General features: G+C 39.8%; 2 protein-coding genes across 3 annotated transcripts in view; both read right to left on the reverse strand.

Annotated features, from left to right (window-relative positions):
• Nucleotides 1-2,047, reverse strand: part of slc16a4 (solute carrier family 16 member 4) — a 38,186-nt gene extending 36,139 nt beyond the window's left edge. For both annotated transcript variants that reach the window (XM_015342781.2, XM_015342783.2), the window contains exon 1: nt 1,453-2,047. In XM_015342781.2, the coding sequence (XP_015198267.2) occupies nt 1,453-1,455 (3 nt within the window). In that variant the 5' untranslated portion in view covers nt 1,456-2,047. The remainder of the gene's footprint in view (nt 1-1,452) is intronic.
• Nucleotides 2,048-4,893: 2,846 nt separating this feature from the next.
• lamtor5 (late endosomal/lysosomal adaptor, MAPK and MTOR activator 5) lies at nt 4,894-8,101 on the reverse strand. Its single transcript, XM_006628442.3, has 4 exons — nt 7,946-8,101; nt 7,411-7,472; nt 6,686-6,803; nt 4,894-5,940 (listed from the first exon to the last, which is right to left on the reverse strand). Exons 1-4 carry the CDS (start codon nt 7,978-7,980, stop codon nt 5,880-5,882), a joined length of 276 nt encoding a protein of 91 aa, XP_006628505.1. The 5' UTR covers nt 7,981-8,101; the 3' UTR covers nt 4,894-5,879.
• Between the last annotated feature and the right edge of the window lie 14,512 nt (nt 8,102-22,613).

The following is a 22,613-nucleotide window of genomic DNA, read 5'->3' on the forward strand; positions in this document are numbered from 1 at the left end:
GAGTGTGGTACAACCGGTAATTTAAGGTCGCATTTGAGATGCGGAGATGTATACCGGCGCAGCCCCTCATCAGCTTTCCTTCCAGCGCCAGAGAGACGTCCGATACCTATTGAAACTATTACACTGTCCGAAGGACTTGAAGAAGGACAGGATTTAGTTTCATGAACGCCGAATGGAAAAAAATGCTTGATCAGTTGTTGTTTTTTTTTATGTAACAAACTTCAGATGAAAGTTCTTGTTTTACTTTGTGGTGTTCTCTTCCACTTGTCTGCGGCTCTTTATAAGCGCTTATTCCAAATGTTTGAGGTTCCAGGAGGTGGTTTGTGACTTGAACATCGCCCGGTTTCATGTATTTTTTTTTTTTGGGGGGGGGGGTCTCCGCCTTTTTAACTCTTGTTTCTGTGCTTGAGGGTTTCGTCCGATCACCTCCCACTCGACTGTTCACACCTGAAAAGTTCGAGAATCATAAGCGCAAAACCGCCTTCACTTCATTTTGACTGCAAATGCTGCAATGGAATAAATATGTCCTGATGCATTTTGAAATAACGAATCTGATATACTGAATAGCTTGGTAGTTGTCTGACTTCACACGTCGGGTTCACGTTGACTTCACCAAGCGCTTTCCCACATAGCTCGAAACATTTCCAATACACACATGAAAGCGAAGCACACCTTTGAGAACCGACGTGTCCATATGCGCCGGCCTTTCCACGGCGAAGGCCAGAAGGGGACGGAATCCAGGGACGTGGTTGTGACAGTCAAGGATAGGCTGGGATGATAAACCAGGTGCAGACAACCCAGTTTTTCAACGACGGCCTCCAAGCGTTTCAGATACCCTTTAATTAGCACTCGAGTAAGACAGACCTGCAGAACAGCTCTTTTGACGTTATAGTCACTTAATTAGTCCATTAAGGGTTGAGACGGAATGAAAATCCGGAACGGATATCGTTCTGCAGGACGGGAGTTGCCTTCCCCAGCGACAAGGAATGTAACAGACCCCTGCATACCAAAACAAGTGGATGATAATAATTTATAGGCACCAGGGGGAAACTGCGAAGGCTACCAGGAATACAATTATAATTACTCGCTTTCAACATATTTATTTAAAGTTTCTCCTTTCCTTTCTTAAGGAGCCAGAATTCAGGGTGGAAAAAATAGGTCAGGTCAGCATTATGCGAGCACTTGTCGGCCTGCCTTGACCTAATTCTGGATTTCGCGCAACTGGACAGCCTACAATTGCTTGGAATTGTATCAACCCGTGGACAGTGTTAGAACAGGCTCCCGCCGCATGCGGGTATCCCAGCCACAAATCTACCATAACTGACTCCTCTTGGAGTATAGCGTGTTAAAAAAGAATCCGTCACCCCCTGACATGATTAAAAAAGACATTCATAAGACTGAAACTTTTTCTGTTATCAATAAACGTACTGAACAGCATTCAAAGGGACTTACCATCTTTGCGTAAAATTCTTTTCAACAGAGAATTAAATCTTCGTCATTGATACAGGCGAATTCATATATATCATGAGCGCGTCCCGTCTTCTATATTGTAATTAATTGGATCTCCCCTCTCCCCTCTCCCAGGTCCGCAGAAGAGTAAAGCAAGTGCCAAATTATTTGACAATAATATCGCTTTACCTTTTTTTTTTAGGAAAAACAAAAGCGGCGGAGACGCAGAAAGGTCGCCGCCGTCTGAGAAGTTAGTAGAGCTGCCCGTTCAGTTACTTTTGCAAGTAACCTTGCGGGAAAAAAAATAGCGGCGGCCACCAAGGAAGCCTGCGGTCTCGCGACCATGTGACCGAGGAATGTTACTCGCTCCGACCCGCAGAAAACCTGCCCGGAGCGCGCGCGCCACCTGACTCCCGAAAACGACGCGTTTCAGCGACTGGAGGGACGTTAAGAGGTTTGGTGAAAAGGACGACCAGAAAGAAAGTGCAATTAGAAACGAATAAGTTGCCATGGGAAACCTTGTGAAGCTCTGAAAAGGAAATATTTCTTTCCCCCTTTTATCGTTCCCTTTATTTTCGAGAGCCGCTCTTAACCAAGTGAAGTTCGGTTGTCCAGTCGCCTCAGTAAATAATCATTAATTAAAAAAGACTCGTTCCATCTGGATTGCTGTACAGTTTGTTCGCGTTTTTGGTTAACGACATATTGTATAGCGATTGATTTAACCTAAAAGAGAACTTGCGGAACTTAAAAGAAATATGCTTTTAGAACACAAAAATGTGTTTTAAACTAAAAAAAAAAATTAAATGTGTGGTCAACATCCTTAGCAATTGCTTGCAGGGGTCCTATTCTGCACAGTGTACGGAAAAGTCCTGCTCTGCTACCTTTCTACAGCAGATAAACAGAAAACGTGTTCTGATTTATCAATGAAGTGCTTCTATAGAAATTAAGGGTGATTTTTAAACTCTGAAAATCGGGTTTCAATCATCTGAAAGTTGAAAAGCCAGTGGAGCTTTAGTGCTCCACGTGCAAGACATTTCTAAAGTACTTTGATCATTTTGTCACATATCACCGATCCCGACCCCCTGTTGTTCCATTCCAGAAATCAGGCGATATTTCTGTGTCCCCAATGAAGTACCCTACTCTGTTTGCTTTGCGATAAAGTTTGCAGAAAAGGGAGCTGGCGAGTTTTTCTCGCCTTTTGACTGGGGTCAATTGAGTTCTCTCTTGACTGAAGCAGAAAGGGGCGAATTAAGGCGCAAATCTCCCAAGAATGACCAATTGCGACGAGTCCCCCAAACTGCCCCCACGACACGGTGTCCTTTTTAAATGGACCGAGAACGAAAGAGGATGCGTTCCAAATGTATGTAGAATTTAAAAATCCAAAAGAATTCTGTATGATTATGAAATACATTAAGAGTGCATTCGAGGAGTGAGGCTTGGTGTGTTAATCTCAAATCATTAAACAAAATTCGTGAATTATTTAAAAAAAGTTGGATTGCAGGTAAAACACGTCATAAGTAATACGTCAGTTCATTATATTTTTTTCTGAATCAATTATAAATACGTCATATTTTATTCACATTACTACCAGTTCAAGAATTCAGGTTATTTTAATTTTAACGAGTAACACTTTAAAAAATGATAACCAATGAGTACTACACATTTTATTCTCTGTCAGTGTTTTGGATAATTTAATTAGTTAATTGTAATCACCGTTCCATGTGTTTATGTAGCATCCCCCCCAAAGTATCAGGTGTTCTGCATATATACTGTACAGCACCCAGCAAGTCGAGACATGAGAAACTGCTTCACCAGCTCTATTAAAGGGGATCTTCGGACAAGTCCAGTGTGGAATGTAACCAGGCACTGAGCCCAACACAATTCCTCATACGTGGAGCTTCATGAGATCTTTAATGGCCAGGTAGTCGAGATGTCAGTGTAATATCTCATGTGATGGATGCCATAATGTCCCTGGCCGCCCCACTGGGGCATCGGTTTGGCACATCCGGCCCACAGGGAAGAGTGCCACCTACTGGTCTGCAAGAACCTCAGCCAACAGCAACCTGGTTTTTCCAAGAGATCTTTTACCTTTTCTGAGCTCAGAAGATAAGGATCCACAGCACATCTTGACACTGCAGGAGGTGTTGAAGAAGTAAGGGTAGTTACAGAATACAGAATGGTACGCGTGGAAAATAATTGCTGTTTCAACCAAAAATGACATGATTGAGTTATACAAGTGTCTAATTGCTGACTTATCCATAGTAAAGGTAGGCAGATGCAACCTTGTACAGCCAGTTTGTAACCTGGTTATTAGATTTTCTTTCCATAATCACCTATAGTAAAACACAGTGAAGCCTTGTAGAAACCATGGTTAAAGCAAAGTGACTGCCCCCATCCACAAAGTCAAGCTTCTAATTAGGAGTCATACATTACATTCCTTCATTCCCTATTCCCGGAGTATTTCCAAGGCGGTTTCCAGGTCGACATACCAGACGAGTTGATTGGAATCAAATTCTTATTTACGATGACAACCGGAGACTCGTTTCTAAAGGGCCTTTCCTGGAGCAATACGGGCAAAGCACCAGTAACAGCATTGCCACATGGATCTCAATGTACGGACCTCCTGTCCGGAGGCCTGACCACAAACCCGTGCTGCTGCTCAGACGCAGCTTCCTTTAGCGCTATCAGGTTTTCACACTCACCTTCCAATAACTTCACACCCTTGCTTAAGACCTTACCCAAATCTCAGGACTCCTTCCAGTCTCAAGAGCCCATTCCTCCACAGTCTCAGAGTACGTGCTCTTGACTGCAGTTTTTTTTTCAAATTAGCTTCTGGTGATTCATGTCTCTTTTTTTAACTTTTTTATGATGTTCTTTTGGTCTTGGCCACCAATATTTCAGTAATAAATTAAAAGTCTAAATATACATGAATATGAAGGGAATTAATTTTATCCAGCCATGAAGGAAGGTCCTCAGAGGACTCGACCTCTATGGCATTTCAATGAGAATGCGCTGCTGTAGCCCAGCTGTGCAGGACTGGTCTGCCCTCTCCTGGCCGAACCCTATTACTACAGTTGGCACATGCTGGGATGCCACCTATAAGGAGATCAGCAAGGTCACAATTTACAGATCAATTATATGAATAGGAACATTTTAGGGCTAAATATAAGGCTGAAAACAAACACTAAATGATACTCACAAATTATTGCAAAATAACAGTTATATTAGAAATGACAAAAAGAAACCCCTTAAGTTAAAAATCCAGTTGAGATCTACAGAGAGATGCGGAATTATCCTTAAACACTTTCATGAAAAGAGATTTCCAAGCAATGATAACTTCAGTCTGTTGATTCTTCAACATTCTTCAGAGCAAAATACTATAAATAAAAATGAAAACGGGATACGGTAAGAGATGAAAAATTAAACAAGCCAAACAGTATCGGGTTACAGATTTCAACAGAATTTTATTCTTCAGATATTTCATAGTTTAACATTACCTCTGAAATTCTGTCCAATTCATTTTCTTGTTTTCACTGGGAAATGAGTTAGAGTTAAACATTTACAACTTAGGTATTAAATGCAGGAAATCCACCACACACTCCCTCTATTGACTGTCTCGACATAGACATGAACGACACAGAACTCGCAGATAGCAAAGCACAGCAGAAAACATGCTTAATGACAAAAAGAGTTCAAATCCTCTGCTAAGTGCCCAGTGTTTCTTTCATAAAAGTCATGATTCAAACCAACAAATCATAAAAATATGCCCTTCATTTCTATGATGTATGAGATTTTGCTACCTGTCCATTTGAAAGTTCCATTTTCTGCCACTGAATCTCCACCAATGGTGTGGTGGACAAAAACACATTTAAGGGTAACCTAGAACTTGTTTATTAAGACTGAAACTAGCAAATTGTTTTCCCAGCCCAGTGCTGGCCAGACTATGACATAGCTGTCATTTGCTTCAGTTTTCAGTAGCATGACCTCATGCTATGCACCTTTTGGCGACCTTGGGCAAAGTTCAGATCAGTTGAACTTATGAAACATTGTACTGTACCTATCAGGGAGGCAGCCAGCAGACATTCACCTTGAAAAGCTCGTGTACATACACAAGCATTCCAACAATCCCCAAACTATTTGTAACTAGTTGCTCATTAAAATGGAGGAGCTGAGCACAAATGACTGAGAAATGCAATGTCTAACTTTGTGTCTGAATGACTGACGCCATCCTTCTATGAAAACAAAGCAATATGTTACTAAACTGTTAACACAAGAAATTGTATTCCAATGGTCTCAACATTCAAATGCTTATTCAGTTGTTTTTTATCTTTATTGGAAGATGACCATTTGGAGTTTGTTATGCGCTTCATAAAAAAACAAAGAAAAGGGGGTGGGGAAACAAGTAAAGTGTTTTCTTGTTGCTTGAAAAATCAGGATGCCATCTTGTGCACAGCTACTGTAATGGTGCCATGTGTCCTTATTAAGATGTTCCTACAGAGAGAAGAGAAAGTGTCTTTCATAATTCAAGAATAAATAAACAAGGACTTTAGTTCCAGGAATAAATGACCCCAAGCATGAGATGAGAGAGGTTTAAACATCCTCTTTTACAACTAGTGCCATGGTGTCATAAGACCTGTTTAATGCCCAGTTCCTCAGAGCTTTGGAAAAAGAAAAACTTTGTAGATCTGAGACAGGCAGCTCCTGCAGTTTTCATTCGCCTCTGACATTTATTCATTTAAACAAATGAAATATTTTAGCCAAAAAAAAAATCCTATTGTTTTGGTCTTCCGTTGTTGAACGGTATAGCCCTTAAGGAGTGAAGTTCTCATCCCCACTGCAGAGTTTTCAGGGCGCTTTGTAAAACTCAGAGACAACTAACACCCCAGTTTCTTAGTTCAAATCCACAGGGTGGCAGTATAAGCAAAGAAGCAAATACAGAAAAAATCCCTTCTAACAGACACTGAACACAAGCATTTTGTACCTACAGTAGCATGCCTAGAGAGAAATGGAAAGAAAATGTGACAACATGTAGAAAGGTATAAGAAACGTTTTGCAATCATATAGAACATTAAGTAAGACGACTCTGCATAAATTAGGCAATGTAGTTGAACCGCACCAATGAGAAACGAGGCGTTTTTAAAGAACTGGGTGTAACTTAATGAAATAGTAAAAGCCGTGCACTTAACAAGCCCAATTGTTCAGCGAGGCAGAGTCAGAGCCTCCTGCCCCCTCTTACCCAGCATCCGACTCCAGGCACACCGTGGGGCAGTCAGTGTGGTCCGCTGTCAGCTGGGCCGCCTGCTTGGCCAGCACTGACACCACTCCGCCGTGCTCATCAGACAGCGTGCCGCGGCCTAATGGCAAGACAGGAGCAGCAGGAGAGGGCAGGTCAGAGCCGGCACACAGATACCTGAACCCTGTGTATTGAAACGACTGCGCCCCCCTTTTCGCCAACACTCAAAGTCACAGTTGTGAAGGCACTGCCGTGCTTGTGGAAGCTCCATTCGTGCGTGAACAGCAGCAAGGCCATCTGATCTCCGTGCTGAAGCTTCCCATTGGACTAATGTACCGTTCTGAAATTCAGGACTGCCCGTAGCTGCGACCCTCTCTCCTGGTCCTAGAGAGCTCCCTTTTTAAAGGGAACCCAATCCATACTCCTTCACTCTTCAATAAATGATTGATTTAATTTCGCAAGTAACAGCTCAAATGGAATGAAAACCAGAATCACAGGAAGCCTTCCAGAACACGAAGGAAGGACCACTTCTCTTTACTATATTTTTCATTCTGCAGGCATTACAGAAAACTCTATGCAACTGAACTCTTGAAAAAGGTGGTAAACTGTAAACAGATTAAGTAAATTAAGAAGCACTGCGGCTCTCCAGGACTCTGAAACAACAGGTAGTGGCAAAGCGATGTTTTCAACAAAGCAGCACAGCCCGTGGGACAGGTGTGTGTACTCACAGCCCAGGTTGTGGCCCTGCTGGTCAGTGCAGAGGATCCCCACGATGGCAGGGTTCTTCATTCTGACAGGCAGAAGACAGATTTGTTTCATTTAAAGAGCGCGTATGTACCCTGATATCGCTCAGAAAGTAAAACGTTTGAAGTCTTTCTCTGGCGACATTAGTGGTAAAGGCAGGCGATCAACTTTTGGGTCAACGAAAAATAGAAATACTATAAAAACAAATATTTAAATAAAGCCATATTGAAAGTAAACAAATACATTATTTTAACTCAGATAACTTGTTAGTGAATCCGTGGGTATCTATTTTTTTTCTTTCAATACTAGGGTATGAAAATGTAAAAAGGAACTACTTTAGTACCGTTTTTGGAATTAGCCAATTATGTTTAGAACGATTATATATTAAAATCGCTGTCTATGTATAATTTATATTTAAAAAGGTCAAATATTTTAGATAATTAATTATTCCAGATCGCGTTTGTTTTTTCCCCAAAGTAAAACACTTAAAAAGCGGATTATATTAAAAAAAAAACTCACGTATCATCTAGATGCTGTTCTAGTGTTGACTCCATTCTTTAAAGGCTCACAGTAACATAAATTACAAAAATAAAACAATGTAAATTGTGGAAAATACAGCACAGAGACGTTTTCCTCACTATGGGCAGCAGTCAGCTGACAGTTACACACGTGACTAATACCTTATACGGAAGCCCACAAGAGTCAAACCAGCGTAGCGATATATACGATTTAGACAAAAGTATTGAGTCAACCTCAGTGACCACGTAAGATGTAGTTTTTCATGTATTAAACATTAGAGACACTATTAAACATTAATCAGCTTTTTTCCTGCCATCCCATGGAGTGAAAAGTGAAAAAGTGTTATTATTATTTATAATTAATAATTAATTAATAATAATAATAATTGCTAGAATTGTTTAGAAAATCAGAAGGCGGCACTCTGCGCCACAAAGAATGACTCACTGAGGACTGTTGGCAGGGTATTTGGATGTGAACTCAAACTATGAACCTAGATGTTCCTAAACATGGCCATCTTCATTCATCAAGTTTGAAAGGGTGTTTAATAAATTCTGAGCTTTGGGAACAAACATTATAAAAATACAGTGGATGCACTAGAATACAAATGGTCTTGATTTGTTTTTTTTATTAAAATAATGAATTGAAGTGATTAAATTTAGAACAGTTCATCCCTATACTCTTAGAAATGATGACTGACACAGTAATGATGTTCCTCCATTATAACTTATGGTCTGATGAGGATGGTATATCTCACACTGCTATTAAATTAAACAAACCTATGAAGAGAAAAGGCATTACTTTCTTGTAAACATTTGGATGTTGGCATTAAGATTCATAAGATTCTTAAATTGCTTTCCATAGTACTTTCAGGTCTGCCACCCAAAATGTCCTACAAAATCAATTTCAAAGGTAACAGCAAGGTGACAATAACACTGTTCATCGCAGTTTATCAAGAGCTGACGTGAGTCTCAGATTAAGCTCTTACATTGTTTTATATTACATTCTCGGTATGAGTGTGGCTGTGCCAGTCGCCCAGGTTTTAGAGAGAACATCATTTGTGCCTACAACTCTGTGTGAGTAGTGCAGTGTCCTGGCCCACAGAGCGCTGATAAATAACCCTGAATTAGTCATGGAGGAGTGATTCAGACCTAATCAGCCCTTGGCTTCATTAATTTCCCTGCGAGGAAGAATTATGGATTGAAATTGGAATCAGGCCAGCTGTCAAAGTCATTGATCAGGGAGCACAGAGATCTCTATTCTTGTATTCAGCTCCCACTCTCCTCACATGCCCAGCTGTGGATTGAGCAATGCAAACTGGTCACTGTACACAGGGGAGCTTCAGCCGTATGACCATCGTACTGGTCGCTGTAGTTACAAACACAAAACAAATCATGATAATAGTAATAAAAAAGTTTTATTTTCCTCAGAAAATACCATTTTAGTTATTTTCCCCATTTTATATTGGAATAAAACAATTCAGGTTTGATTTCCTTAAGCATTACTACTATACATTTTAATGTTTTTCCTATGCCTGTTTTTTTAATACATATCATGAAGGCAATGTCACAGTATCTTTATTAGTGTAAAGTACAAATGAATGAATGTACCATGTATAAAGTATATCATTTAACCTACAGGATATTGTAAACATATTAATATGGTAATCATCTTCCTGTGTTTCAAATATGCACAGTACATGTGTAATAGCGTTTCACTTGTGTGTTGTTAAATCAATTTTTCACTCATTATAGACTATTTTTCTCAGCTTCATAACATGCCTGATCATGGACTAATGCACCATACAGAGCCTTTCTCAGATGAGCTTTTTGACATTAACAGTCTTTAACATTAAATACTGGATGGACCCATAATGGAAAGGTGAAGAAGTGATGCAAACTGGATGAACTCACCAGCCCTCTCTTCTGCGGTATCATGGGGATTCCTTTCTAATTTGCAGTAATGATACCATATCTCGTTATAGTAAGGTCAGCCACAACTAGAATTAATTATTTTCCACGCATCTACCCTTAAATGGGAATGCAATACAGCATACAGCATCTATCTCAAGTCTGGCTATTTTTAGTCACACTGAAAGTGCATTGTATTTCATCTAATAAAAAGGATTACAAAAGTCCTCATCAGGGCATTTTACCGAAAATACCATCCAAGCTTCTGCACTTTTAGATATAACCTTGTTACAAAAAGGCAAGCATACATAATAAAGATGTTATCTACTGGGATTCATTATACTCAGCTTCTTTCCTAGAAAAGCAAAGGAGTTGTTATGTACAGGGATTTTATCAGAGCTAACCCATCCATCCCTACATGATTAAGATTCAGGACTACTAGAACTGTCCGCCCTTGGAGACAGTCAGTCTATTCCTGACTACACATTTTGAGAGGGAGATTCTTGCCTGAACTACATTCCCCAGAAGGCAGTAGGGGTAACTTGCCATCCTCAGTCAGCTGACTATTTGAAGGATGACAATTGGTCAGGTTCTGTTTAAAAACACAGAAGAGGAGTGGCATCCAATGACCATTGACCTCTACCAGCTCGAGATTTAGCAGAGCTTGAGCCAGGGAAAGAATAGAGCCTGGAAGGAAGTGAGACTGTTATTTGAAAACCACCTGAGAATTAGGTTTGGCATATGAAGGTGATGAAAGGGGAAGGTGATCTGCCCTTGATCAACTGTAGCAATTCAGGGTGTTTTGGAGGGATGGGAGGTTGTGCAATATTTAATAATGGAATTTGCCTTTCAAAGATCTTACATGGCAGTGCTTGGAAACACCAGGAGCTGTCAACAATTGACTTTCTCCAGGACAAATTTCTCAAGCCAGTCTACAGGCCCTTACTGATTTCGCAAAAAGCTGTCTTTGTTGTGATTTTCGTCTTTAGAGTCCCTTGTTAATCTGTGGGTTCAGGCAATAACATGGACTTTTTGAAACAACAGATGTGTAGAAAATGAAAGATCTCCATCCTGTTCGATTTGTAAATGTAATTAAAACAGTAGTATTTAGCATTTCTGCTATGGAGTTGAAGCAGACTTTTTTTCCAAACGACAAAGAAAAATGAGTTGATCACAAAGATGTCTCAGTGATTATTTCAAATTTCTTCTAAATTCTTGTTTCTCTCTCCAGTTTTCTTTTTAACACAAACTTTTTTGCACTTTGTTGAACTCTTTCTGAATGTGTCCTAAGCCAATTAAAGATGCAGTATAAAGGATGTTATGGGGGGGAGGAACAGTTAACTTCTGATTTTATTTTTAAGCTAGGAACAGAGATTTAAAAACCTGAATTCATCCTGTACCAACCACACTTGTGCACGTAATAGTTGAGGAGTTTTACTAAGCTCTGCTTTCTGATTTTCATAAATATGGATTTCTTCAGTGCTGTACCAGGATTCCCCTGTTATAACTAATGCAGACCCACTTTATTCAGACGTACCACCATCTGCTTGGCCCTTCCTCAGGTCAGCAGTTCACTGCAAGACCACCGATAACAGCATTGCCACGCGATCTTCTTTACAGATTCTCATCTCTTGTGAGTTCAGTCTTTTGAAAAGAGCAGCTCTATTTTAAGCATTGGTGGGAGTGCTGTCTGAAACTGCCTTGTGTCATGGTTTCAAATGGATGAAACTCCTTATCGCGAATCTATGCTGTACAATAGGTCACCAACAGATGCACCATATATCCAGAGATGGTGACTCGGGTTCTTTTGTGTTGATACTGGAAAGTCTTTTTATTGCAGTCCGACAGGTTTAGCTGGGCTGTTTCAGCTTCACACAGCTCTTGGTGGCAGGATGGTTTGTTTTACCTTATCTACCCATAACGTTTCTTGTCTATGCCATGTTGGAAGAAATAATGCAAATTATTTTCATTCAAGAATTTATGACAAGTGTTTAGAGTTTAATGTTTGTATCCATGTCTGTTTTCTGAATCTTGTGTCAAATGTTTAAAGATTGCAAACATTTTCTTACAAATGACTTCCTCACATCCACAGGGTGCTCTGGTTTCCTCTCACATTTCAAAGGCCTACTAGTGGGTTAACTGGCTTGTGGGTAAGCTGGCCGTGGTGTGAGTGTGTGCATGTCTGTGTCTGTCTGTGTCTGTCTGTGCCCTGCGATGGACTGGTGTTCCGTCCAGGGTGTGCCCTTGTTTGTGCCCATTGCTTGCCAGGATAGCCTCTGGCTCCTCCACAAAACCAAATTGCATTAAGCACTTCTTTTTAAAAAGATGAGTATTGAGGTTAGTCAAGTACTGTAGAAAAACCCAAAACCCAAAACTAGTGAGGCTAACTACCATATCATTCTAATGCAGCTCAAACTGACACCAAGTATTCTTTGCAGCATGAGGTGATCAGAAAAACAGATACATTATGGCATTCAAACCACAGGTTTTCCATCCAGGATCATAGCTGAGGTGAGTGAAGGTTCCTAGTTACAAATCCAGGGGGTAAGATCTTAATTTTCATTGTTGTCTCTCTACCAACCAGTGACCTTTCTTTAAGACATTGTTATTAATTAACTAATGGAACATCTGCTCATTCTACTTAGTCTGCAATTAGTTGAGAGACAGGACTGAGCCATCTATCATCAGAGGCTCCAGAATTTTCTCCTGGTTCATAGTGTTAAGCAGGTTGTTACGGCTATTTACGATGCATCTTCTGAATCTCTGAAGGGAGAGATTAGTGCTGTTTCATGTAAAGAATAAAGCAGTCTTCATGTCATAACACTTACAAATACAGTCAGATTAAAACTAGAGTAGTTCAAAATATCCTCTTTTTTGTTGAAAATACTGAGGACAGGTTTTCATTATTTGAGTTATGAATAGTGTATGAATTATTAATTTATTCCTAAAACCACTAATGGAGGTAAATTCATTTACTCTTCTTCTTATTATAAAACTTTGAGATAATAATAATTGCATTTGTATAGAGTTTCTTCTACCCTAAAGGACTTCATAAACAGTACATGTGAGGGGACCCACTTCATCCACTTCTGAAGTACAGCCCCCACCAGGGTGACGCAGAGCAGCCATTCTGCCCCAGCTGCCCCCCTTCACTGATTGAAATAAGGGGAACTTTAGGGAGACCAGATCAGGCCCATAGTAACTCCGGAGTTAAAAAGACAAACATTGCCACGTGTTTTTTAATGTTCTTTAATGTTTCGTTTTAATGATTTATTTCTATGTATTTCATTTTTTGGTTTTGGTGATTTTGTGGTAGGTATTTGTTTCTCTTGAGGAAGTACAGTAAGGTCACCCTAGACGCAGCTGCTGCTGTTGATTTGTATTCATCAGAAGCGCCACTTCTCAGATGCAGGAGATCAAGTGTCCAGAGGCCAACGACCACATTTGCAACCCATTATATACTGGTTTATGGCTCTGATTTATCTTGAGCTCTGGTATTATTTATTGCAAAGTATATGTTTTCTTCCCTGCTCTTTCTGATGTATAGCTTTAATAAACTGCAATCTAGTGTAACATTGTCATTATTTTAGCAGCCTTTTTAAATCTAACCTGAGCAGATACCCTTTGTGTCTCTTCTGGAAGACAGTAAATCACACAGTTTAAAAACCTTCTTCGATGTAGTTCGTATATATGTTAGGATTGTATTTGAAATAAATAACAAATTACAATACTAAACGTTGTTATTTTTCATTTAGCAGCCATTAAACTAGTTCAATATTGTAGTTAGCACAATGTCAATAACTTATACTGTATATTGTACTACAAGAAATCGGCATTAAAAGCATTTAGCTTTTCAATAATACATAGTGCATGGATATAATATTCTTTGCTTTATTATATACAGAAATCTCCAGAGAAATAGAGGATTATTTCTGGACATTACAGTCACCTAGTTTGAAGCAATCTTAAACATCCCAGAAAAACACAGAACTAACACTGTATACAAAATATTAAAAATATTCAGCTTTTATATGTAAGCCAAAATGAGAATTTTTTAGCATGTATAATTGTAAAATATAGTGCTCTGCTCTTACATACAGTACAGTTGGTACCTAGAGGCAGTAAAATTGTTTTCCCAGAGTGCACCATTAAAATCTATAAGGCACAAATTTGTTTAATACAGGTTTCAGGGAAAATTAATAAGAGTGATGATTAAAATTGCTTTCAATGTCTTGGGAAGATGAAATTAAAGAGAAGGATGCTGAAACGTTTTTGAAAACCATTTTTTAAATATATCTAAACTTTAACTTACTGAACATTATAAAAAAGCTATTTCACACATTAATGTGTGATTTCTGAGCAATGGCTATAGTACATTTCCAGGGATGTTTAATTTATTCCCAAGGTTTTGCAATGGCTGTATTCTATCTGCTTTGGCCCCTGTAGTTTGTATCATGATTTACCAGCTCTCTGTGCTTTGCCGTGATAACACTGGGCTTAACCACCATCACTCTGCTGTTCCCTTGTCATACTGCAGTAAACATTTATCAGGAGCTGCACTGTACAGTATATTGTAAATACATTTTGAAAAGTTAGCACCCTTCAAGCAGGCAACTTATTCTTTATTTCCCCACAAACCAATCTGCTTTTTAGCCTGCGTCACACTGCCAGCAGGGAACTAACTTATTTACCTCTTAACGAAGATGGAAGATTGGTCTGTGTTTTTTTAACCCCAGACATTATTCTACAGAATCATATAAATAAAAAGAGATTGCTAGTAAGAGCTAAGCTGCATATCTGATCCAGAGACACATACTAGATCTTGGGAGTGTTATCAGAAGGATGTATGACTCCATTCAAAGAAATAATGAACCAGTAATCCTAATGCATTTACTGGGAATGGTATTTGGGCTGTTGAGATGATTATCAGGGCTAGTTATCACTCTTAAATGTGGGTCTGCATTACATTTTTTAATGTTTCATGCATGGAGGTGTGTGGTCCTGTTTGTGTGCTTGGCTGGCAGCCTTAGGGAGTGTTGCAAACTTGCAAACTAAAGGGCCAATCTTTGAGAATTCACGAAAAGTGGACCAGGTTATTTCCTGGCATGAATATCTTTGTATCTGGGATGTAAAAGATATTGCACCATGTCAATTATGTGATGGAGATTCCTTTCTTTAGCGTGACAAATATAGTTTTATTTACAGAAAATATGAAACCAATGTGTGTCCTTTAGGTGCGCTACCTAAGCACAAAATGAAAAAAATGTAATTGTCCATTTCAATTACAAAGTTCAAATTTCAGTTTAGTCCAATCTCAAAAGGCTTTAATGACAGCAAAGATAGAGACAGGATTTTGAAGTTTATCCCATTAATAGTAGGACAGCAACTACTTTGTAGCTCCACAATAGGACACTGGTTGTTCTCCTATAAATTTCCACAGTCTTGCAGCTCTTTGCATCCCTGCAATAAGTTACAGCATCTGTTTATTATACGTTTAATAGTTTATTTCACTGACCCTTTTATACCACACAACAGACACTTGCACCCATTAGCTGAGTAATATTACTGGAACAATTCCGGTGAACTACCTTTCTCTACAATACAACAGCAGTATCTCATCCACAACCTTGCAGTTATAAGTCGAGGGCCATAGCTCAGTCCATTCCATTACTTGCTATATGAGCCTGTTGCTTATCAAGTACTGTATAAGAAATGGAGAACCGGGTTGTATTGAAATTCTGGAATGGAGCAGATTGGAAGAGCCAAAAGTTAAGTAATCCCCCTGGAGCCAGTCTGTCATAGAGGGTAAACACATAGCACACAGTGACAGGTAAAAAACAGAATTATCCCAGCCTGTAAATCTCCAGATTGCCACCACCCTGTTTTTTTGAGAATGGATGGATATTAGATAGAGCATGTGGCGAGAAGTTTGATTTACTCTCTTATTCTCCAAACTGAATCTATAGTCCATTTTTCCTGTTTTTTTCTGCTTCAACACAAAATACACGCAAGCTCATTTGTAGGCAGTACTCGGGTAGTCTTGACACAATATAGCAAACCTGAACACCCTGCCTTGAAACTAGTAGTGTTCTGCAAAAAGACAGGAAAAATAAAGTTGTTTAAACATTAGAATTAAATGTGAAGGGTGTGAAATAGAAAGCCATCATTTTTTTTGTATTAGCCAGAGGTGGTGGCAAAATTTATTTGTTAATATATTATTGGAGAGACAGATTTATGATTGAGAACAGGTTTCTGCAGTGAGAAAGAGATGCAAATCTCTCTCGGATGTTGGCGCCTGTAAATATATTGCACAATTTCCCCCTGGACATTATTCCCTCACACAGAAAATAAGGCTGTAATAAAAGGACTTCCACAAAATGTATTTAGTTTAGGACTTTTACACCTGATTCATTTTTTCAGCACCCATCTTCAGATTTGTTTTCTTTTTTATCTGAAATGCTATAATTTACAACATCTTTTTAACTTCCAGAGAAGCAGGATTGAATAGACAGAGTGTTGCTGTTACAATATGTTTGGATTTTCACCACAAAAACTGAGAAAGATGATCAATTCTATTGTATATGGTTTTTGGTCATTGGTTTTTCGAGAGGCAGAGCTGTCATTTCATCTACAGTACTGCATCATTTACTTTTAAAAAGCAACAAAAGAATTTACCAAAAAAGTAAGTACACAGAATACAAAAGATGATACTAATAATAGATAAAATGACATTTGAAATTTAACACCGTATTTCCTAAGGTGGACTTGAGTAATCGTATAAAAGTCTAAATAAAATATTTTTTAAGAATGTATTCAGATTTAACTGATTTAGTCTTTTCCAGATTGTTGCTCAAAGTTGAGAAATGAAATGAAATTCTGAGCAGGGAAATGAAGAAATTCTTCAGTTTTTTTAATGACAGAAAATAGAGGAAAACTTTGCATTAACCTAACATGGCATCTATCCATTTTCAAACTGCTTTATCCAATACAGAGTGACAGGGAACTGGAGCCCATCCTGGAAAACAACCGTCGCAAGGTAGGATACACCCTGGATGGGGTGCCAGTCCATCGCAGCTTAGACACACACTCTCACACTCCCACCAGGCCCAGTTTTCCCAGAAGCCACATGTCCACATGGGTCCAAGACCCACTCCTGGTAGACTCTTGCAAGTTAAGTCTAGCTCACCAGTATGTCTTTGGACTGTGGGAGGAAACCTATGCAAACACAGGGACAACATACAAACTCCACACAGATAGCACCCCAGGAATTGGACCCAGGGCTCCAGCACTGTGAGACAGTGATGCTAACCACTATACCATCATGCCGGCCCCCCAGGAAGGCACGTTATTCAAATAATTCAACTGCAAACCGCAGCCTATGCAGCATTTTTGAATTACCAAGGCTATTTTCCTGTATGTAGTCTTTGCTGAGAGAGCACTGTGTCATTCTCTACAGGCTGCAGCTCTTCCCGAGACACATCTTCGTAAACCTCCTGGTCAGACCCTGACATTACAAATCTGGCGCGATCTGCTCTATACAGTACGTGCTCAGAGATGAAAACTAAACGTCTTGCTTTTGCTGAAGCAGCATGAAAGTGAAATATAATTACGGAGCCTGAGCGTTTCTAAAATTCATCCTCATGCAGCCACGTAATACTTTGCTGACTAACAACCCCCCCACCCCCACCCCCTACCCCAACCTCTCTCTCCAGCTTAACGTGGCTCTTCAATCAAAAGGTCTGCTGACGCAATTCATCCAGGCGTGACACAACAGCAGGGGGAAGAACTCGCCCAGCAGCCTGAAGTGTTTTCTAAATTAAGTACCAAGAAAAGATAAGCAGAGTGGACAAAAATAGCTGATCTTTATCATTCTGCTAAGGCCAGTACTCTGAAATGCATTACACTCCTTAAAACTGCTTTGTCTGTGATATGGGGGAATATCTAACTGAAGCACTGAGGCACACCTGTTATTGAAAACTGTATAGTGTTCACATCAGTACTGCTCAACCTTTTCAGATTGTCTTGTGGAATTTCAGCAGAGCAAGACCATATCCCTTAACATTCAAGCTCGGTAGAATGTTTGACTTTCATTAAGTTAAAAATTACAAAGGAAACAGATTTATTTCACCCAGTACTGTTTGTTGTGGTGGCAGGTAACAGGAAGTAGTTTGGGATAAGCACGCACACAAAAAACATTATACTACTATAGCTATTTCAAGAGATCAGGGCACGTCAATTATTTGGCTTGGCCACGTGCTGAGAAGAAAACTTGACCAGATATCAATATTTGCCCTGAGATGGACACCACATGGCACATGAAAACCTGGAAGATCCAAAACCACCTGGTGCAGGATCATACAAGAAGTGCTGGTCAAGTTCACTCTCTCTTGGAATGAGACACAACATGTTGCCAAGGACAGAAATAGGTGTTAGGAACTCAATGTGTCTTTATGTCCCACATGAAAAATGTAGTAGTAGTGCAGCTTTTTGCACACCTCATTAAGATGGCCTTCCTCCTTCACAGGAATCACAGGATTGAAATGACAATACAGTGCATTTGTTGATAATATACGCTATTTCAGGACATACAGACAAAACTCTGCACAAGTAGTGCTGTAATTGGTGAAATGAAGGCTCATTTCGAATGAACCCATCTGGCTGGAGAGACGCTATCCTGGCTGTGTGGACAAGGAAGTCAGACAAAAGAGGGGCTGTATTTTCAGTGACACTGGGCTAGCTGAAATGTGTTTGAGCAGACAATGTTGGGAAAGAAAAGATGAAGTCTCACATTTGTACCTTGGTAAGTATGTGAATTGAAGAGAATTGGTCATTCTCCCAAAGCTTTCATTATGAACCTCATTAAGTGTAACAGGTTAATCAATAGCTTTCAGGTATTGCTGATGTTTAAAAACATGTGACTTATACATGTGACTAACTGGAGTGGGTCTCTCTGGGACCAGGGTTGGAGATCCCTGCTCTAAAGAAACTGGATCATTTCCAATGTTTATAGCCTATGGATTGATGGCTTTTAATATCAGCATATTCCTCAGTCAACATGCTAATAGGAAAATAAAGTATGACAAATGCTGTATATTCTTCAGTTAAGTGCCTAGTTCAAATGGAGAGCCATGATGCATTGATGATAAGGGGCAGTAATGTGACTGCATCTGAATAACTGCATATGAAATCTTGAGACGGTGACAACCTGGGTTTAAAAAAATAATCACAAAAATGCACACTGTTTCTTTTGCCTTTTCTCTATACTACACTGCTGTGAGCAGTCGTCATAGCAAACACATTCGCAGGGGCAAATGATCTGAAAACTCTGTCTTAAATGAGGCTTCAGGCAAGCAGATTGGAAAGCAAAATCAGAGAGCATACTTTTTTTAAGTAAAGAGCGTGGATTTGAAAAACAAAAAATGTTAAACCGAGCAACGAGAAAGTCACACGAGTCAAAGGAACAGAGCTTGCGTATGCCTTTGTTAAACCTACTGGTCCCTGCACATAAATATAATTAATAGTTACATGTCCAGTGGGATGCACGCTAGCACTAAGTCAACTTTAATTTCACACCATGTAATATATAGTGTTTGATTTAGCAATGGTATAAGTTACTTTGTTAATTAGTTGTTAATTAAGCATGCGGGAGCCGAAGCGTAGCTCATTTACCAGAGGGCACTGGCAGAGCCTTCTGTGTGGGTAACAGAAAGACCCTATACTGCCCGCCGTTAAGCAAATGTCACTGACGCGGGGGTCTCATGTTGAAATGCGTCAAAGAAATCCATCCGAGTTTAATCACGGAGAGTATTTATTTGTGCTTTTCCAGCTCATCTGAAATTTGTGCGTGCATTTCTTTTTCTGAGAATGCTGTGGGACCATAAAGCGGTCTAAAATGTCAGGCTATATCTGAAGCAGAACAAATATTAAATAGCTTACACTTATTTTTTTGCCACTGTAATGGCTTGCACAGTTTGCTTGAGTGAGTACATCATGCCAACATGAATGATATTGACTCTCTAATGTCACTGACGAAGGTTAGATGTATGATGAAAGATAATTTGGAACAAAATCTTCCACAGTGATATAATCAAGACTGCCAGCACTGCAGTGCTGCTGTCCATTCATTTCAACAGTAGAGTTACCACCTTCCTGTCTGATCTCATGAAATCTCAAAAGTTACACAAGGCTCAGCCTGGCCAGTACTAGCACAGGAGAGGAGGAAAGCCCAGTTGCTGCTGTAGGTGGTGCTGTGAACCAGCAGGTGGTGCTATTTCATCTGGACAAGAATTTCCAAACCCATGCCCCAGTATGGTGACTGGGAACACTGCGCTATAGGAGCTGCTGTCTTTTCAGAGAACACATTAAATTAAAGTCCTGCCTACTTAGTCATTAATAATCCCATTGCCCTGGAAGAAGCAGTGGTGTTAACCCCGATGTGCTGCTCAGCTCAGCTCTGGGCTTTTACAATCTGCTCTGCCTAAAATCCGCCCTTAATTCAGCCAGTGACACAATGTCTCACTCAGCATCTGACTGCAGATGGGAACTGAAACTCAGTGATGGGTGATATGGATATGGATATTGTATGTAATGTTGATTTGGGAGTTTAGTTTTTTGTTTTCCAGTTGCATAATTGAGTACATGTACTGTATAAGGGAATGAAGGATGTTTTCCCCCTTCACACCTCTGTGGAGTTCTAATGCTTCTTTTAACAGCAATTCACCCTCACCATCTCCTGCTCTGTGCAATAGAGAAAGGTCTTCATTTCACAACTATGCACCAGGAATGAGGACTTAAGTCTTTATGCATATTAGCACACACACTTGGAGATCACACCAAACTGCCAGTGTGTATTTTAAAGGAAAACATTGCAATTCTTCTTTTTCACTACATTATTGAAAATCTGTTTACATTTAAATTAATTTACAGTAGCCTAATCAACTAATTAAAGAGCTTGACTAATCGAAGGGGTTTTTCAAAAACCCCCAAAGGAGCTGGAAGTCTGTTTGACTATCCAGGCTTTCTTTTTAGAAAAAAATAAAGAAATCAGAGTCCACATAAATCTTTTGCCAGCTATCTGTCCATTGCACTGCTAATGAGGTAACTACACCACTAACAAATTACACTATTTAGCTGTGGGAGAGAAATGGGAACAGAAAATGCACAACGAAGGGACTGTGATAAATGTCCCCACTATAGCAGGACAAGAACAGCCTTCAGATAATATTGATACATGCTGACGAGTGTCTGTTGAAGGCAATCGACCAAACCAGCCCAAACAGTGACTGCTCTTCTTAAAGACTGCAGCTCTTTTTCCTGAATTAAATAAAGCCTTTCTCCAAGATGTTATGATTATTTCAGGTTCATATATCTAGGACATATCTGTACTTTTTAACATTGTGGAGACATGATGAAAAGATTTCCGCGCCAAGATTAAAGTTCTCAGTAATTAGTAAAATGTCCTCATTAGACTGAAGATCTGTTATGGGGGTGGTGGAGGGGCGTTGTAGGAGAGCAAGCACATCTAACTTCTATCCATGCATCCTCGGTTTCCAGTTTTGAATATATTTGAAAAAACAGGCTTGGCTCGGATGAGTCCTACCCTCGAAGCAAAACTAAGTGAGCCCCTCCCCCAGAACAACCCCACAAGGAGCAATATGTTCATTTTGAGTGTCGTCTACTAGTTATTTATTGGCTCCCCAGTAAAATAAAAACTTGCACTGACCTGTTTGTTGTCCTGCAGTACAGATTTGGATATCTCTTAATTACATCAGATAAAGACAACTTTAATTTTGCGTTTCTATATATACTGGCTGTGGAGGTTGAGAGGGGATTCTTGTTAAAAGTGATTATTTAGAAAGGCTCACTTCACTGTAAGGGAAATTTAGATTTGCAATACAGCATATTTTGACAGGAGTTTTTAATGAGGGCTCCAGATGTTTAATCACAGACTAACAGCAGAGTTGTTCTTATGCAGTTTTACTTTGAACGTTTTACTATTTAAAGCAACATCAAAATATAGACTAGATTACACATCAGTTTAATTTGCTCTGTATGAACTGGGCATCCTTAACAAGAAGCACTTCTTGACAGCGAGAAGAATATGATGTAGTCATGGAACAGGATATACTTTAGACATGGCACCTGTGGATCCCAGCCACATCTGTGGGGTCCTGTGGGAAAGAGTCCTTCCAGCTTCTCTGCTGACAACAGGGTAACGAGACAAAAGACCTGTGGAAACATGTGCAGGGGGAACATGCAGACCTCACACCTCACACGCATGGGCACCCATGGGTGGGATCTAACCCAGAGCACTGGGCAGAAGGTCTGACCACCATGACAGTGACATGAAAGCCCAATAAATACCCCTCAATCAACGTTCTTATGAGAAAAGGTGTGTGATAGGCATGGCAAGTTTTTGGAAACACCCAAGTTTGAGAGATACCCACGTTTCCGGAAAATGGCACACCTGTTCCTTGAACAGTATTGGCAAAATACAGGCAGGTTCACCATATGGTAGTGTGCTGCCATCCTTGGTCTGAATCCTAATCTCCTCTGTATAGTGAACGTTGCTGTTCTGCTCAAGGCAGGGCCCAGGCACTGTGCTATTGATTGGGTAGGAATGAGTAGATATCAGTACAGCCCTAACGAAGCCCTGCTTTGTTAAAATAAACCCCCTTAGATGTGAGATAAAACAGACTTGACAAAGCTCCAAGTCACAACGTGGAAGGGCTGGGCACATGTTCCAGAACTACAGTAACCCA

Source organism: Lepisosteus oculatus, chromosome 5, assembly GCF_040954835.1.
Source record: "Lepisosteus oculatus isolate fLepOcu1 chromosome 5, fLepOcu1.hap2, whole genome shotgun sequence".
Lineage (NCBI taxonomy): Eukaryota > Metazoa > Chordata > Actinopteri > Semionotiformes > Lepisosteidae > Lepisosteus > Lepisosteus oculatus.

Excerpts from the sequence above, each read along its gene's own strand:
- lamtor5 (XM_006628442.3), bottom strand. The coding sequence starts at position 7,980 with ATGGAGTCAACACTAGAACAGCATCTAGATGATAC. Across the intron at positions 6,804-7,410 it reads GCAGGGCCACAACCTGGGCT|GCCGCGGCACGCTGTCTGAT; the intron begins GTGAGTACACAC and ends TCTTGCCATTAG. Across the intron at positions 5,941-6,685 it reads TGCCTGGAGTCGGATGCTGG|GAACATCTTAATAAGGACAC; the intron begins GTAAGAGGGGGC and ends TTCTCTCTGTAG.